Source organism: Sturnira hondurensis, unplaced genomic scaffold (assembly GCF_014824575.4).
Source record: "Sturnira hondurensis isolate 20B ecotype Veracruz unplaced genomic scaffold, ASM1482457v3 Scaffold0001872, whole genome shotgun sequence".
NCBI classification, from domain to species: domain Eukaryota; kingdom Metazoa; phylum Chordata; class Mammalia; order Chiroptera; family Phyllostomidae; genus Sturnira; species Sturnira hondurensis.
This window is the reverse complement of record NW_028074503.1, coordinates 26,362,149-26,382,098: the sequence shown is the minus strand read 5'-3', so window position 1 is coordinate 26,382,098 and position 19,950 is coordinate 26,362,149. Positions and strand designations below refer to the sequence as shown.

Below are 19,950 nucleotides of genomic sequence, written 5' to 3'. Positions count from 1 at the left end.
AACAAGAGGTTTAATATGGAAGAAAAGATGTGGAACGCAGAACTCAGCCCAGTCAATGGACAGACACTTCATAAAGACCTAAGCTGCCTTATGCAAACCCGCACCTATGGGAGAGGATAATGATGACCTTCTCTCCCCGTGTGAGAGGCAAGTCCAGTACATTTGTCAATCAGTGTTCTTCTCTACAGGATATAGGAAGTTGGCGATATAGGGCTGCTCTGAAACAAAGTGGCTTTCGCATGCTGGTCCCTTTGAATACCTTTGACTGGCATTATAGAAATTCCAGAGAGCCAGGAGGAGAGCAACTCACAGAATGCCTAAGGAACAAAATGGAAAGATCCACTCAGAGAACATCCTATCTTTCTAATTCCTTCGAAGTGAAATATTTACAGAATGGCTTTACTTTCATCTTAAATACAATTTTCCAAACATTGAATGTGCTTATATTCAAATACACATGTTCAAATATTGATAAATAATGACCTGTAATGATGATACCAACCTCATGGGCATTTGACAAATACTACAAAATTTCATTTCAAACAATATGGCAAACTAGATATGCTGTAAGAAAAATTCACCTGTCATCGCACACCAAAAATATTGGGTAAATTATTAAAAATCTCTCACTAAAAATTATCCACAAGTATGCTAGTGGCAAAGTGAAGGAATTTTTATAGAGAGAAAACAGACCCTGTGGAGCTGGTGCTGGTTGAGAGAATTTACTCATCTATGTAAGTCTAAAGCTAGGGTTTTTAGAAACCGACAGGAGAAAACAGGAGGAGACAAGCTTGCACGCAGGTAAAGTAGAGTACGATCTCCAATTAGAGCATCTTGCATAGCCAATATCCTGAAAGAGCAAGCCTCCCTGAATGAACTAGAAAATAAAACTAGGCTCTTGAGAGAACTGGTGAATGAATGTGTACACCAGTCTCAGTCTTAGCTTAGCTGGAACATGAAAAAAAAGTCAACTCATTTAAGTTGACATATCAAAAATGGCAGAAAAACAAATCCTATTGGACTTATTGGACTTTCCGATAACCAACAGACATCAGTATGAGACTTGCACGGGCCAGATTACCCTTAACAAAACTTTTGTTTCATGTGGTCTCATTTGGTAAAACAAATTCTCTCAGGAGGTTGTATCTTAAACTTTGGCCTCAGAAATCCCCTCAGATAAACTTCTAAGACTGGAATCAAAAATCCAGACTCATCCAGACACTGGAGAGAACAAGCCACCAGGAGGAAGAGTTGCCAGGAACCAATCACAGACTCACAAAGACTCAGATATTAGAATGATCGCATACAGAACACAGAGTCGATAAGTTCAATAAATTTAAAGGAATAGCAGAAGATATTACACAGTTTATTCTTATAAAAGAGATTGGAACTTATCTAATCTCTGTCTTAGCTTATAAATAAGCCCTCAAGGTCTTAAAATTATGGAAGATATTAAGGGGAAGATGTTGAGAGGAGAAAAAGAACAATGATAGAGTACAGTCTTGAAACCAGACACACACACCTCACCTCTCTGCCTAGTCCATAATAATATATATTAACAACTTCTATCAACTTCTAGAGACTCTTGTATGACTGCTATAAATGCAAACTAATTTAACACTAACAAAAGGGTAGGACTATTTCCTCTGCAGTAAAAAGTAAAGTGGGGCTCAGAGAAACTAGAATTGCATCGTGTGCTCTCAGGAAACTGTTCTGGGGCCTCGTGATGTCAGCGCCAGAGCTGAGATCACAACCCAGCCAGGGCTCCTCCACGCCCAGTTCCGCCGACGTGCAGGCTGCTGCTGTTCTGTTTATCACTTTGAAAATCAAGAAAATAACACTAATAGCAGATTTTCACAGGCTTGTCTCTTTTAAAGTTTTCTATAAATGACTTAATTTGATTCTAGAAACACTGCTGCTTTAAAATACCACACAGTTAAAGGAGACGTACGACCTCCATTTAGTAATGAGTGCGTGACCCAGAGCGGATTCCACACTGTCTCCAAACTCCCTGCCCAAGGTCCCCACCGCCAGGATCCCACACTGTACATGTGAAGAGTTGGAGTATTGCTCTGAATCTTACTGGTGGCACGTACCTGTTGTCACCTTCTCTGGAGAAAAAGACTGTAAAGGTTTGAACGTTCCCTTTTGCTTCTGCAGGTGGGCGCCAGCTGAGACGAATGAACCGACTGGAAACCAAGACAGGGACCACATCTCTGGGAGCAGAAGGAAGGATGCTGGAGCTTGGGATAGCTGAGGAGGAGAGAGAGGAGGTTGTCAGAGGTGCTGGTGCCATGGGTGGGCAATGGGCAGGGAAGCAAAGCAGACCCATCAGCAAACAGAATGGTCCATTCACATAGATGCTAAAGGAAAGAAGACAAGGGGAAGCAAAGAAACTATGTGGACTTAAAGGTACGATAGGATCCCATGGGACGTATATAAAAAGGGGGGTGATTAATAGCCTAGGTCTACTGCATATATTCCAGTTCCTATTGCTCATAAAATTGATAACCATAAGAAGAAATGTCCTATTTAAGCAGGAAACAGGGAAACATAACCATGAACTTACATGTATTGACAAATGCCTCAGGTAACAAAGTAGTTGTTACAATGCCTTATTCCACTCAGAGTCTTTTTACACTGTTCTCAATATAATTTGAGGGAGCTTTCTCATGTATTTTTCTGAGAGCACATAACATTTAAAGAAGCCAACTAAAAGTGATGGAAGCTAATAAAAAGTAGAAATGGTTCTCATGGACTACCTGCTAGCCAGGGAAATGACAAAAATGACAAAAATTCGAGAAGACATAAAGATACACAATAGTACAATGCTGGTAGAGCTTCACTAAATTTATATCCAAATTTAACAGCTGTTATTCATAGGAATAACTCAATCACCCTCAATTGGAAAACTGGTTTTTCGAACCTTTGGGGTAGTTCTAATCTATAACAGAACTTTTAATTAAATGTGTGTGAACTCATAATTCATCTTTACCAAATAGCTCTGTTTTCTTCTTAAGAGTTCAGCTCTCCAAGTCCAGGGAACATGTATTTCATCATGATGGGTGATTTCTGGCCCTGAATCACAAGAACCCATTTGCCTACATCTTATCTTCAAACTGGTGTTTGTAAGCCATTTTCCCCCAGGTCTAAAAGGCACCCTCCTTCCTTGCATCTACACTCTCAATGGGCTGGCTGCTGCGAACTGGTGCTGTCCGGTTAGTTAGAAAATCCATCTGGGGCTGGGGGGCTATCTCATTCCCCAGTGATTCTAGAGACATTATCAGCTTACAAATGCACGCAAGTTGCCCAGGGAAAGAGGCTTTAAAGAACTGCAGAAAGCTTTCACAGTTATTTCTGGCTCCGTAGATCCTGAGCCAACTTCTTCATAGGTAAAATATCCCTTGCTTTCTTGATCAACACGGTATTTGAAATACATGGAAGACTGGCAATAATTCAGCTAATCTTGCATGGCATAGTGGTGAGGGGAGGGTGAAAGACTGATACCTGGAGAAGTGGCTTCCCTTTCCAAAATATGGGTGGCACTAAGCGTCCTGATGGACACCTTTCCTTGTGTGCACTGTGGACAACCCAAACGAGCACACTGATGTGAATGCAACCTCTCCCCCCTCCAACCCCACCTGCTTCTCCCGCGGAGCTGCTTAACTCAGTTGTGTCTCACTGTCCCCTGAACTGTCCAGTCCAGAAACCCCAACTGCATGCCCTAGTCCTGACTCCCTCTCTCTCATGCACCCCTTCTAGGATTCTCCCTCTCAGACACGTGGTAAATGAACTCCGCTTTATCTCTGCTGTCACACTTATACCCACCCCATTATTCTCTCTCACCAGGACTGTCACCATCTCCTCCAGCTCCCCTGCGTCCCCTTCCACTTGCCTCCCTCGTGTGGATTCTCGGTATAGCATCGGAGTCAGCTTGTAAAAGACACATCTGGTCACTTTGCTCTACTGTTTATTGTCCTTCCTGCCTTCTCTTTCCCTCAGGGAAATTCCAAGCCTCTCCATCTGCCCACCAGACTGGCTCCTGTTTATCCCCTTTTCTTGGTTTGGCTTCCTCCACAAAAAGGGCCTTAGAAGGGGATTTAAGTTCAAGTGCGTAATTTAGAAAGTGACCTCAGGAAACACCAGTGGGAAGTGAGGCAGCAGGGAGTAGGGGCTAAAGGAAGTGAGCTGTCTGGCAGTTCTCACGGTGGGAAACCGAAGAGGATCCCACTGCGGCTCTGGGAGCCAGAACAGCACAAGTCTACGTGACCCATCCCTGAGGGAAACAAGTTGGGGTGTTGATCTGCCATCCTCCTCCATTATTGAGGATGACCCCAACTTTCCTTCATTATAGCCCAGCGGGTTCCTACTGGCACAAAAATACCACCTTTGGGCAGAGGCTAGCAGGGGCCCACAGTAAGCAGCATTTATTGGCTCTACTCATTCAGCAAACACTCATCGAGCACCCATCCATGTCTGCCCTTCTGGGCACAGAGAGCCACGCCCAGTTGGGTGCTCCTGGCTTTTTAGCAGGCTCCCTGGGTGCTGAGCCTCGTGCAGCCCCTAGGGCCTGGGCTCAGGCGGCTCCCACTCTTTGGGAAGCCCACCTCATTCATTTAACTCCCACCTTCCTCTTGACTTAGTTGCTCTTCCTTCAACAAGACTGGCTCAAAGTATAAATAATTGCAAAACATGGATCTTACAGACACTAGTTGATATCTACCATATGGAAAGCATGCCTAAAAATCAATAAAGTAATAAAGAATCTTATTCTAAAGTAGGATTCAACCTGACAAATAAAAGAAATGTGCATTAAAATAAAGTCTAGAAATATCTATCTGAATAATATCTCTAAGGAAAAAAAAATTGTCAGAGCAGCAAGAATTTAGAGAATGTTAGTGCCCAGTTTTGGCCATGGAGTTACCCCCCTTTGCCCTCTAAGATGAAACAGTAGTCTTTTCAGAAGCCAATTTGGCCAACTTTTTAAAAATGAAAAATAGTCAAACAATTTTACCAAACATTCTCATGGCACATTTTCTCAAAATGTTATACCTATACATTTTATCCATTTTAAAAAAATGGGATTCTTCTTACTGGACTTAAAAAAAAAAGATTTTTTAAACAGAAAGGTGATCAAGGATGACTTTGAAAAATCTTTGGAGAATTTTCAAAAAGTTAGAAAAACAATTTTTATCAAATCCTTTCTTCCCCAAAGCACCTCACTCACAGATGGCAACACGAAAGCGAAAGCGAGGTAGCGTCTCCGCCCGTTCACGGGCTGCCAGCAGGGGGAGCAACGGGGCTCTTCCCACCGCAGCTCTCCTCTCAGGGCTCTGGGTGTGTCTGCTCCCAGGGCTGGGCTCCACTCCGATAAGCTCAGAACAGAATTAATCACGGACTCTTTACTGCAGTTTAAACAGTTGTTTTATGAAAAGGAAGGGACACATTTTTAACAAAGGAATGGCTTCTGACTTGATACAGGGAAATTAATTTTGTTCACACTAATCCTCCGTGCTTGCTCTAAACAGTAACTGGTCTTCACAGAAGGTCTCAATAAGGAACCAATCAGGACTTCTTTTCTTTGCTCCTAGAGGCCTAATCTCCAGTCTGGCCCTAATCTCTCTGGCCCGTTACTGTTGCCCTGGTTACAGCTTCCTTATCGGTTGTCATGGAGAAGAGGAGAATTTGCCAGACTCTAACATAGTCCTTTTTTAAAGAACCTCTTTTTAAAAAATTTTATCAGAGCAAAATGCAAGAAAAAATAGGTGATTTCTGAAGATAACAGAAATGCAAAGAATAGATTATTTTGAAACCAAAAACTAATAATAATAATACTTTTACGGCGTCATTAAAAGAGTCTTGGTAACAATTACATTATTGGGTTAATTTTTCTATAAAGCCACATCCCTTCTAGATACCAGAGACTTTTGTTCTGTCAGATTTTTACTCTACAGCATTTATGGATATTAATTTTCTCTATGCTTATTAACAATGCCTGACCTCCACTCCTGTGAGGCATATGAAAGATGATAAAACGTATTCATAAAATCACAAAAGTATTTCATTTGCATAAAACTTCAAACTACCAATACACTTTTTCCTTGCCACTCCCTGTGTTGTTAACTAAAATTGTAAATGTTGCCACCAGAGCAACCAGATGTTAGATTCGCCGCATCTCCTTATTATCTTGAAGATTTAATAAACATAAAATATAAACAGCTAATGTCAGTGAAATGACAGGAACATTTAATTGTCCTAAAAGCAAACATCTATTCATTTTCCTTTGGCATTTTTCCCTGTTGGTGTCACTTGACATGAAACTCTAGCTTTTAATGGTATAATGGAGAAGTAGATAAAACTTAAATTTTGGTTAAAGTTTTTGTCATTTAAAATATAATTTCACAAGCTTACCAAAAAGGAGCTTGACTGTATATGATTGAAAATAACAAACAATGCCATTTTATAAAGCTGCACTTTATTTTCAAAATTCAAAGAACTGTGACTTTGGAGCAAGTATATTAAGAACCTTAATGTACTTGGTTCTTAATATACATTAAGAATCAAAATTTTTAAATTATGAATTTTTTAAAAATAGTGATTTGAAACTATATTTTTAAAATGGATATGAGATAGCTGTTAATAAACTCTATTATATCACATTGAATCTTAACCTTTACATAAAATAATTTATTGGATTAGCATTTCAAATGAATGATGATATTTATTGAATGTCTGTCAAGCTCCTACGGCTTTGCTTAAAGAATTATTTATTTTTAAACCACGTATTATACACTGAAAGAATAAGGAACTAAATTGTTATATGACCACCAAGCCTGAGATAGTCTCTTACTTATAAATGAGTACCATCCTAATTTTTTTGGTAGGGTGTTTATTTAGAAATCAGAACTCACTTTCTCACTAAATCATTTCTATTCTGTTCCCAGAAACCTATTTAGTTTAACACTTTATAAACTATCGTAGTACTTACACTATGAAATTGGAGGAAACCTGTATAAATTTTCTTTGGTAAAATCAGTTTATGCATCCAATCACGGATCCATTCAATATTCACGGGGGCACTTCCCACGTGTGCGGCACTGCAGAACAGCCCGTTTCCATCCATTTCCCGGTTCCAGGGCTGCACGCTGCTCTTGTCCGGCTCCCTGCCCCTGCCTCCCCCTCAAGAAGTCCTCTCACCTCATTCCAGCTCTACTTTCTCAGTCACGAGCAGGGAAACCTGAGAAAAATCCAGTAGAAGGTCTCTGGGCAGAGGGAGCTAGGCTTGAGGAATTCCCGCAGGCTTCTGTTGCAGGTGGGGTTCCTTGCGCCCTCTCTGTTCTCCCCACTGAACTTGCTGCGCCCCGTCAGGGCCTCACACTTTCACCTCTGCAACCTGAGCAACTGCCTTGCTGCCCTGCCCTTCAAATTTCACTTTGGCTGCCAAGTCCCTGATCCCCACCCCGGCCTAGGTGCCTCTGTCCTGGGCTCTCACAGGACCAGGATAGGTGGCCCCTCAGGATGCTTACTACCCTGCACTCCAGTGGTCTAGGCTCCGGAAGAGGAAGAACCAGGTCGACACTATTTACCACTTTAATCCCCGAACCCAGCACGGTGCATTTAGTTGACTCCCAGGCATCCAATACATTCTTGCAGTGTTAGCAAAATGAAAGGCTTTGCAAATTTGTGAAATTATAATGATTAGGCTCTGACTAGAAAATTCCCTGTCAGAACCTTCTGAAATGGGTATTTGAGAATATGTACGCAGAGAGCCCTGAGCTATTATTGCATGCTGGTTATACTAATAATTATTACTCTGCTAATAAATTACATGTAGATTTAAAACCTAAACTCAGAGGCAGGTTCTGAGAGAATGTAGGTATGGGCAAGGGGAGAATATTTCACTTAGGATTGAGTGAAGATAAGAAAAACGTTCCAGAAATCCAACTATGCACTGAACGACATAGAAGCTGTGTTTAGATAAGAATAATTCCTGAGAGAAATAGTGCTTTCATTAAGAAGAGTGTAAGAAAGCCTGAAATGCTGGGTAGGCTTACCTGCCCATCCAGGAGGAAAACCTTGGGATCTGTTACCAGAAGTCGGATTCCTATTCTAGGACTATACATCAAAGGCAATTGGCAGGGCAAGGTGGTATGCTAAGAAGGATTGCCTATGCCCACCCGTGATGATAAGATGAAAAATGAATTCTGGACAATATTATCTTATCAGCAGAGGTAACTATATCTCTCAGAATATGAAGTCTTTTCAAAAGACAAAATGAGAAGAAAAGTAAACTGGTCAACCAATACATGTGTGAATGAATGCTTTTAGACTCAAAACTGTACATCGTATATATATGAAAGAACACACTGTGTGCTTTTAATGATTTATTTTCACTTTGTTTATTTAGGGAAGTATTGTTTAAAGAGCTTAGCCAAGATGGAACAAGGAGCACAGGCAGCTTGGGGAAGAGGCTAGTCCCTCTTCGCGTAAACAGATGGATGTGACTGGAAAACTGCAACTAAATAGAGGGGATATTGTATCCCTGCTCCGATACTCTGTGACTTGGAAAGTTATTTAGCTTTTCTAAGCCTTACTTTCCACACTAAAAACTGATCCAAAATATTTAACACGCAAGGTAACAAGTTGTGATGAGGAATGGGTCTTAAGGGCTTCCCACAGCATAGCACATGATTTGCCCTCAACAAATGGTTGTCTCTATTTGTCTGTTGCCAAATGCAGAGAGCAGGCAGTCTGTCGCGGCTAGGCTCCGACGCCTGGCCGGAAACCCAGAAGCACCGCTGCACAGGCTTTGGGAAGAATTTGGGCTAAACCTGATGGGGGAAGTAAGTCAGGGACAAACACACTTCCTTTACCCAAGGACAGGACACGGTCACCTCAATATTTCTCCCTATTTTCTTTATCAGATGGCAGAGAAAACATCACCCTTTGTCCTTTTTGTCACCCCTCCCCCTCCCATGTCTGCTCCTTCTCTCAGGGCTCTTTCCTTTCTCTGTATTGTCTTACTAACTGTTGTAGCCTTGCCATCTGTCATGATTCCAAGGCTTTTCAAGGCCACCTCTAATCACATGTCTTCCTGGCCCCTTTCAGCAAAGCCCAGGGGACTATGCTGCTCCCTGATCTCCAGACCCCTTTGTTTCCATCCTTTCCCCTGAGCTCATATCTTTGAATTTTTCATCATGGTTTATCGTTCTTCATGCCCAGGGACCCCAAACGTGTCATTTCAATCGTTCCCCTGTCATCAGAGCTTCCTCTAGGGAGAGAGACTGACAGGCGATGACACCTCCTCTCCCATCCCTCCATCCCAGCCATATGGCGCTTTGTCCCGGGAGGCTACGCAGCCCTCTTGTGCGGTCTTGTGTGGCCGTGAAGAGCATCTAAAGAACATATGCATCGCTGGCGCCGATCAGCAGGGCGGGCTGCAAGGAGCACTGCGCTTCTGCTCGGTTTTCTTTGGCAATAAGACACTACCGAAGTTCAAGAGCCGACAAGTCATGCTGCTATGAAAACTAATTAAATCAGTGCTAGAGAGTCTTATTTATTTGTTAAGTAACTGATTTTTTTCCCGATAAGAAACTCAAATAAAGGTAAGTTGTAGATCATATAAATCAAGGAAAAAGAACTAAAGCTTTCAGCTACTCTCTTTAGCGATATAGGTCCTTTTAAGAATCACTTTCACAGTTTCCGGATTCCAAGTGACCAAAAAAACAAAGTTCCAATCCCATTAATGGCTCAATGAGTTCTGTTAATGGTGAGCTTCCACCAGCTCTGTCCATGGGATGGAAAACAAAATGTAAATTTATTTATTTAAGGTTACAGTGTAAGTGTGGCTGTGGGAACGCTCATCGCCAAGGTGGGCTAGTTTCAGAAATGTCTCTGAGACTCAGTTGCCAAATGACAGGTTCACCCAATATCGTGTTTCTTCGCACAGGATGAGGACAGGTGTGTGAGGAGGCACCTGAGGCCAGGAGCGCATCAGCAGGGGAGGGGAGTTCATTAAGCATCTGTGTGTAGTGCACTTGGCTCTAACCCCTAGCTGCTCATCCTTAAGTTTTATAGCCACCAAAACAAATTAAAGGGAAATAAAAATAAAAATGTCATAAGAGGATATAAAACTAAGATAAATTATTCCTTGTTCCCATTAAGTTTATAGAAGTAGAGCCTGATATCACTGCTTGAACCCACTGCAAAGCAAAGGAGGCGTAGAATATATGAAAGATGCTCCCTTAGATCTTTGTTTCATTCTAAGTTTGTCCTTCTAGGCCTATGTACATGGGGAGGTTGGGTGAGTAGGGAGGGAGGGAGGAAGAAAGGAATAGAGAAACAGAGAGAAGGCAGACACAGGGACCAATTCCATCTTTTATAGGAAGTAAGATGCTGAACAGGGGGGACTTGTACCTGCAGGTGAGTGATTAGTCATGTAAGCTCATCTTTTTTCTCTTTTTTTAATGTACTGCAGTGAAGAAAATGATAGTGAAGCTGTAAACCATGGAAGAGGCTCATTGGCTTGAACCTCGCACTCATACTGCAAACCTATTAAGTAGGCAAACAAAATAACAACCAGAGATGATTGATTAGGTAATAAAGTATTACATAATCATAAATTGTGGCTACCCATCAGATGACAGTGTTCTCCTTGGTCACTCTAAAGAGAACTATATTAATTCCTACAGAAAAGATGGGTTTTTGTAAATGTCTTATCTAATTTTCTTTAAAAAAATCATTAAATGTGTAGATTTAAAGGGTGACTCATGTCAATTTACATTACAGTTGCTAAATTTATATAATAATTCAAAATCTAACATAAGGCCTGTGGAATTTTAAAATATAGGATACAGGTGTTCATCTACCATAATCAATACATCTATTTTAAGTTGCATTCCTGGTTGCTATTATAGGTAAAGTAAAAGATAGGCTTCTCCTTGATTTGCATGTTCATCCTGATCAAGCAGGAAATATGATGTATGACATTTTTTTTATGGAATGGAAAGAGTCCTCGGAGACAATTATAAGATGTGCTATATCTCCTATTTCAGTTAGTAGCTGGGCAAGTTTCTTCTAGGTGCAGCTAAGTCAGTCTCTAAGCTCACTGGCGCCCTGGTTCTATCCTGTGAGGCAGCAACAACGTCTTTCACCTCTGTCTCTTTTCTCTTTTCTTGATTCTTTTTCTCTGGAATTCATCCCTATTCTTCCTTTTTTTTTTTTGATTCATCCAAATTACACACAGAATTTGGAACCTGACCACAGCCTCACTATCCAATTTAGGGGTAAGAGCTGGCTTTAAATTTACTATGATACAGAAACATTTGGAATGAGGAGGTTAAAACAATGGAATTCTATGCCAGGCTCACTACTGATCACATGACTTTATTGTAATACCTACTATTGCTATACTTTTTCCAGTGTCAACACATTGCATAAACATTCCTATTCTTTTATGCAACCACACAGACACAAGCTACAGCAGATGATACCCATACAGTGCTTTGAGTTCAGTTAAAGAGAGGGTCTAAAGACAGAAAGAAAAATAAATGGCACCAGCCCCTGTCTTGGCCAATCTTAATGTACATCAGCTTTTTCTATTTTAAGCAAAATCATGCATTGTCCTTGCATAGGAAACCTCAATAGTGTGACTGTGAAATATAACACTAAAAATATCTACAAACTCCACCAAAAAAGAGACAGCTCTGGCAACAGCTGAGAGTTCAAGGGCTTCCTGGGTTTCCGCCAGGCTCTGTCACTTACTCTCTGTGTGAGACGGGACGAGATGCTTGAAGTTTCTCTGCACTGCTGCAAAGAGGGTCAGAAAAAACAGTAGTCCAGGATGCAGTGTGCAGAAATGAATGTTTAAAAAAAAAGAAAGGAAAGGAAAACCTGGAAACTGCTCCAAAAAGATAAAGGGGAATTATATTGTGCTATTGATGGGGGAGGCAGTTCTGTGAATATGACAAAAACAAAATCCGTGAAGAAAAATATTTAAAATACGACTGCATTCAAAGCAGAATTTCTGCATGGAAAAGTATGATAAGTGGAATTGAAATACAGGGTCTGGCACAAATAATGCCCCCGTTTTTTTATTATAAACACTTTTATTACAAGATCATAAGCATGTAATTCTGTAACATACCAGTATCACACTCAAGCAGACCATAGGACCTTTTAGGTAAAAATGTTCAAATTAAAACTATAAATTATTACACCCACAGTATTACCCTATCAACCACACTCAAGCAGGCCTTACTTCTGCCAGACCCTGCATATATGACAAACTGAGACAATATTTATAATAATACTGCAAAGGGTTAACTTTCCTAATATGTAAACAGATGTAACAAATCAGTTATTGTAATCAAGCAAAAAAGATAGAAAGGCTGAGTTATAAGCATGGGGATGCAGTTTCAATATATGTAACTTATTTCTGATATATTTGTAAGTTCCTGCTGTTATAGCCTTTTCAGAGTAATTATTAATTCCACAATAAAGAATGAATTCACTAGAATAGATGTCAACATAAAAATACAAAGTACTGGGACCTTTACCTTCAAGAATGCAGAAAAAATGTGTCACCCTTCAAATGAAAAGGAAGCCAGCATTATCACGCCTTTTGTTATGCAAAGTGAAGAGTAAGTGATGTCCCATAGTCACAAATATGTCCGTTGACAAGATAAAAAAAATGACCTATATAGAGTTCAGAGCTCCATGTGACACTTAGGGAAACATTGTTAAATTACTAATACGCAGCGTGGGATTCTGAAGCTATTTATTTTATAATAAGCATGAAAATATGGTTTTGGAAGTTAACGAGCTCTGGCCTCTAGTGTTTTCCCGATTACGGTTGTGTCTGTAGAGGTCACAATATGATATTTAAATATTTAAATAAATTCACTCCGAGGATGACTAGAAAATAAAACAAACAAATAAACAAAAACCAAGATGAATGAAAGGACACGCGTTGTGGTTGAACTCTCTCTGAGCAATGAACCTGTGCTCTGAAAGGTCAAGGCCCTGCCACACGGGCAGCCGCACATGGCAATACTTCCTCCTACAACTATCTAGGTGTGTAGTAGAGAATTAATGGAAAATGTGAGATAATCATGCTAGATCTCAGTCACAGAGCAGATTGCAGTCATTACTAAGCGAGGGCAAGAGGCAAAAAGTAGACTATATTCAGTAACTTGCTTCCTAAGAAAAAAATTTGGAAAGGGAAAATAGTTTTAACTTCATGGTTAAACCCTGGCAGACTTGAGCTACTTAACCAAGTGGTAAAGTTATCAACCCCGGTGATATGTGGCTATCACATGTCCCTGAAATGGAGTGATGAGAAGGGCACTTGACCTCTGTGGTAGTCTTCCCCCAATCTAAATCATAAAAAAAGCTTCAGACGAACACAGATTTGGGAGGTAGTCTGCAGGATAACCAGCCGTACTCTTCAAGATGGTCAAGATCAAGAAAAACAAGGAAAGACAGTGGGAATTGTCACAGAAAAAGGAGATGGGTGAGACATAACAACTAACCCAGGTTGTACACCACACTAGATCCTGAGACAGAAAAATAATATTGATGAAAAAAACTGGTGAAATCCAAATAAGGTCTAGAGTCTAGTTCATAGCAATGTGCCAACGTCGGTTTCTTAGTTTTGACAAATGCACCATGATAATGGGGGATGTTAACAGTAGAGCAAACTGCTACAGAGGAGCTCTGTAATGTCTTTATAACTTTTCTGTAAATCCCAAATCATTCTGAAATAAAAATAGTTATTTAGGAAAAGAGGGGGGACTGTTGCTCTAGTTATAGCTGATAGATCAACCATATCGCTCTTAGCTCTTTCGTTTTTAAAGCTGAAAGGAGTCTCCTTGGTAATAAAAGTGATAGGGGATGCTTATCTATTAGCAGTGTACCACTTCACTCTGAGTGAAGATTCAGAAGAAAAGGAACCGTATCACGTATTAGGATTCTTGGTGGTCATAGCTAACATCTATCAGCAAGGGCGAACAGATGAATCGTGGGGGATTGCAAAGGATGTGCACTGCCCTGACTCCCAAACACACACCTGAGAGAAAGCACTCAGACTGCCGCCATCTGTCTGGGAAGTGTCATCCCCCCCAGAACATTTATGATTCATGCTGATGCTTCTGTATCCCCTGCTGCTAGTCTAGCTGTGTGTTCACTTTGTATCTCATCATGGGGAGCAATGCACTGGATTCCAACTAGATTCTTATTTCATTCTATTTTTCAACTTTCATAGGAACTAATAGCTAGCAAAATTAAAGGTGACAGCATGGAAAGACAGTTTTGCTGAGGTTGGCAGGATGAATTCCCAGACAGCGTGAACCTGGATAGTCACCAAGGTCATTTGTAACCTGGGGAGCCATGGGCAAAAAGCTGGACATGTGGGGCGCACTTGGTTTTATAGCATATGATCACACATGGGTGACATGTTGTTCTAGGTGCTGCCCTGAGAAAGACCAGAAATACCATAAAAATAGTAAGAAAATGATAAGTAAAAATAACCAAGCCACTAAAATTCAAAAATTTTGGGTGGGAGGATTAATCTTTTCTAAATGCATAACTATGAAGAGGAGAAAAGTAATGAGGAGAACAGCTTGCCTATGGAAGTCTAGAAAGCAGAGTAAAATTTACTGAAGGGAATATTTACATACCAATGACTCAGAGGAAAGCATTGAATAACCACAAGAATCCACATAGGCAGGCAGTTAAAATAGTGTTTCTAAAAACTTACATTTCACAAGCCATGCTGGTCCAGGTAAGAAAGTCATAAATCACTAAAATCTAGCATGAACTTTCATATAAGTTAATGTACCCTCTAAATATGGCAATTTATGACTCCAGCAAAGCTGTACACCCACTTTAGTTAACAAATTTAATTTCTTCCTCTTCTAAGACTTTTCTCACCTCTGACTAATGGCAATCGCGATAAATAATTTTGAAACACTTGCTTTCACTCCCCCTCCACGTCATGCATATTGGCTCAGAAACATTGTCTAGTTTTCCACGTTTCGATTTGTTTTTCTGAAGGATACCTACCCAAATACACTCTTATTTTCTTACTTTCTCATGTCTTGTTTTAAAATCATTTCACTATTTTTAGCCCATCAGAACAAAAAAATACAAGGCATAGTCACTCTCATTATATTTGTTTCCATAACAACCCAGGCTAAAGGAAGCTGTACTGCCCTGTCTGGCTGGTGTGGATCAGTTGGCTGGGCATCCTCCCACTGAACAAAGGGTCACTGATTTGACTCCCTGTCAAGGCACAGGCCTGGGTTGCGGATTTAGGCCCTGGTCCAGATATGTACAAGAGGCAATGGATGTTTCTCTTTCACATCGATGTTTCTCTCCCTCTATTTCTCCTTCCCTTCCTCTCTTTCTCAAAATAAATGAATAAAAGCTTTAAAAACATAAAGGAATCTATACTTATTATCTCAGTAATTGACAAGTTTGGCAGGTTTCTTTTTTTCTAATGCAGTTCTCACCAGGGACCATGCTATAAAAGCATCTGACTGACCTTTGTATTATCAATTGCAAAATTGGGGGATGTGTGTTACAAACCTCATAAGTTATCTTAATGACTTATTAGGAAGCTTCCTGTGCTGTTTTCACTCAGAATTTATTATCTGCTACAATATGTATTTAGAACTCACGTGAAAACAATCACTTCTAAAATTTTGAGTAGGTCCTTGGGCTGTAGGATTCTGGGATTTGTTGAACAAATCAATGGCTACATTTCATGTCCTTTTTGGTTTTATACATTTTGGTGAAATCTCTTCTCTGGCCTTGGCTTTTCAATCTTTAAACAAACCAAACCCCTTTATAATCACACACTGACATTTCCTCTTTCCTTTCCCTTAGTACGTAATAGTCTTGATATGAAAATCCCTTCTCCCCTCTTGATTATTATTAATAGTTCCCCTCCTTAAATATATCTAACTTGCTCTCCTTTTTTAAGAAAACTCAGTGACCCACAGTTTTTTAAATATAAATATGTCATTACTTTTATAATGATAAGGAAAACTCATCTACCAAATTCTTCCTACTGACTCGGGCACATTATTGATCTCTTTAAATTCTGCTATATTGGCCACATATTTATGACCAAGGCACCTTCAACAATCTTCCCAAACCCATTCTTAATTCTGGTTTCAGTGTCTTCTCATAAAAATGCCACCCATATGGAATAGATGTGCAAAAATATGGCAGGATAATTTCTGTGGAAGAATTCATTTTCACCTCTACTAAATTAATCTGGGTTGAGACTGAGCCATGCAGATAAAAGCTGATTTAATTCAGATTTTAGCATATGTTTTTCCAATATATATTTTAAAACTGAGCAAATCTGTTTCACTCAGACAGGAATAGTTTTATATATAGAAAGCTTCTTTGAACCCTCTGAAAAGGGATAAAAAGACATAAAACCTTTTATTCATCTAAATTATGGTCTGCCTTCTTCGACTAAAAGTTACCTTAAAACAAGGTACATATTTAATTCATGCATTTATCCATTCATTCATCTATTCATCTTATAGTTTATTCATTCAAAATATTTTGCAAAGCACCTTCTATACCAGACACCGTTCTAGGTGATGAGAATGCAGTAAACAAGATAACAACCTGCCTTGTGGGAGATCATGTCCTTTATATGTATCTGTATTGGGGATAAATTAATGTGTTAAACAGAATAGAAGCTTTAGTAGTCACAGGATAGGGTGCCTGGGCATTATTTGACGTGTTTTTGACCTAGAGGAAAAAAAAAAACAAGTCACATCTGAAAATTAAAGGCAATATAGGGCAGTAGTTAATTACAGGTTCCAGAGCCAAATTGCATCTGCCACACACCATGTGAGTCACCTCACTGCTCTGGCCTCGGTTCTCTCCCTGATACACTGTGGGTGGTGATAGAATCCCATTACCTAGCCCCTAAAACTGTCTTGACGGGCAACTGAGTGAAAATTTTTCTAAAACACGTACTAGAATGCTTGAGTCATAAAAAGCACACCATAAGCTTCTGTTAAATAAAGGAGATGTCCAAGAGGAAAAAAGAACCATGAATCAGTGCCCATGAATGCCAATGTCAGCACTGTACTGCATTGGACAAACATTTTAATTGTCCTTCGATCTTATTTCCTAATTTCAAAGACAAATAAANACCTATAGGAAAAAAAAAACAAGTCACATCTGAAGATTAAAGGCAATATAGGGCAGTAGTTAATTACAGGTTCCAGAGCCAAATTGCATCTGCCACACACCATGTGAGTCACCTCACTGCTCTGGCCTCGGTTTTCTCCCTGATACACTGTGGGTGGTGATAGAATCCCATTACCTAGCCCCTAAAACTGTCTTGACGGGCAACTGAGTGAATTTTTTTCTAAAACACGTACTAGAATGCTTGAGTCATAAAAAGCACACCATAAGCTTCTGTTAAATAAAGGAGATGGCCAAGAGGAAAAAAGAACCATGACTAGGAATTAAATCATGAATCAGTGCCCATGAATGCCAATGTCAGCACTGTACTGCATTGGACAAACATTTTAATTGTCCTTCGATCTTATTTCCTAATTTCAAAGACAAATAAAAAAAAAAAACAAAAATTCCCACTGACTCTTTTCACTTAGGTGAAGGGAATTCAAATGGCTTCCTGATCCCAGAAGAAAGTTGGGTAATTAAAAGTAAATAAATACATAAATAAATAAATAATTTAGAACTCAGAAAGTACTCTGCTGTTTTTTTGCCCCATAAGTTAGTTGCAAGCTCCAGGAGAGTACTTTAGGCTATAAAAAAAGAGACACGGACTCTGGCCAGCAGTGGTTTATTTTGATGAGAAATTGTACCATCACTGATATTTGAATTATCCCTATCTATCATCCCTACTGTGCCAATTAGTCCATGCACAGTTAGTCGGTTCTCCTGTAATTTTGCATTGTGAGAGGCACTGGGAAGTTCAGAGATGCCTCCGAAGGCGAAATGGCGGAGAATGCCTATGCACCTAAGCTCTTGGCTGCAATGTTACCATAGAGTGTGCACAAGCACAGAATGTTACAACCAACCTGTACTGACACCCACTCTAGCTGCCTTCTTGGTATTAAAAAATGAATATTAAGGGCTGAGCGTTGTGTTCTTGTCATGAAAACATATGCTAGATAAAAAAGGGGGTTAAGATTATTAAAAGTCATATTTCTCAGGTTGGAATTATTGATGCGTTTGCAGTATTTAGGAGCTTGTCAGAGTTGCAGTTTGATTTTGCTGTGAACCTACATGCATATCGTTAGTGTCATCTTTAAAATATTCACTAATTCAGTGACAGGATGGTAAATTCTTTTCAGTCTAGAAGGTATAGAGCCACTTGTTACTCTGAAAACCTAAACAGCTTGTACTTCATACAGGATAAAATTAAGAAAGCTACTATTATATGAATCACAGATGCTAATTTGCTGGCATAAATGTAGAATGATATATTGTACAATCCTGGCAATTATGTCAGAAATCAGTCTGGAGTAATTCATTAACACTTTTCTTCAGAAAAAAGGAGGAAGCTGACATCTGTAATTCATATTATGATCTATGGTATTTTATATTACATTTTTTATTTTATGAACAGTAGGCAGCTATAAGATAATCGAATGGCTAATTATTAAAATACTCAGTTTTTTTTTAAATTCAGCCACTCTCCAAGAATGCGGATTCATTTAGTAAATTACAGGTCTCATCTACAGGTGAGGAAGAAGGAAGCTGACGATGTCAGAGAGACACATTAACTCTTCCAGGGCCTGATGCAGCCTCTACCATTACGCCTGATTCTGCACAAGAGCTGTGGTCCAAGAATTTTGTCTAAAAACCAAAGCAATATCAATCAAATCAAGCTTTAAATATACTAACAACCACATTGTTTAAAATGTGCTGAAGCAGAGCCGGCCAAGACGAAGGCATAGGTGGAAACACTGTGCCTCCTTGCACAACCAAATTTAAAGACAACAAAGATTTAGAAACAAAAATGCAATTAAACAGACAGAAAAATAAACTGAACCGAAGTCTGACAACAACGAACCATTCGTCCAGACCAGTAAGAGAGGCGGAGTCGGTGGGAGAGACAGAGAGGGGTCCCGGCAGGAGGAGGTGGTGATTGGCGACCTGGGCGGGTGCGGGACGAAAACCCAGTGAGGCTAACAAGGCGGCTGGCTGACCGCGGACACACACATTTGTGAGCACAGAAACCGGGCAGGTTTAAAAATGGTCCGTGAGACAGACCCCGCAACCCAGGGCCCCAGCCATGGGAAATAAAGCCTAAAAGCATGGACTGGAAAAACTCTTGGCTGAGGTGCTGGGAGAGGCTCCTAGCCCCATAGGAGAGTTCACTGGGGAAACCCACAGGGTCCTAGAATGTACACAAGCCCATCCACCCGGGAACCAGCATCAGAGGGCCCAATCTGCTTGTGGGAAGTGGTAGGAGGGATCTAAATCTGAGAGAGAGTGGAACAAACACCACAGCTCCCTCTCTGACCCCGCCCCCAGTCACAACCCAGCAACTGGGCTGACCCACTCCAGTGAACACCTAAGCTTTCGCCCCTCATATGTAACAGGCATGGACAGACCAAAACATTATGGCTCAAGCAGAAGAACAGCTCAAAGTCTCAGAGCCAATACTTCTAAGAGACCAAGAGATAGTCAATCTATTGGATGCACAGTTCACCACACTAGTGATTAGGATGCTCACTGAACTGGTTGATTTTAGTCACAAATTAGATGAAAAAATGAAGGCTACACTAAGTGAAATGAAGCAAATTGCACAGGGAACCAATAGTGATGGAAACAAATCTGGTACTCAAATCAATGGAGTGGACCAGAAGGAAGAAAGAAATGACTGAACATAAAAGAACGAAGAAGCAAGAGCTCAAAAAAATGAGGAGAGTCTTGGGAACC

General features: G+C 40.2%; 1 protein-coding gene across 1 annotated transcript in view; it reads right to left on the bottom strand.

Annotated features, from left to right (window-relative positions):
- LOC118980180 (netrin receptor DCC-like) overlaps positions 1 to 2,296 on the bottom strand; it is a 60,518-nt gene extending 58,222 nt beyond the window's left edge. Inside the window, exon 1 of the mRNA XM_037036654.1 lies at positions 2,097 to 2,296. Within this exon, the coding sequence (XP_036892549.1) occupies positions 2,097 to 2,296 (200 nt within the window). The remainder of the gene's footprint in view (positions 1 to 2,096) is intronic.
- Between the last annotated feature and the right edge of the window lie 17,654 nt (positions 2,297 to 19,950).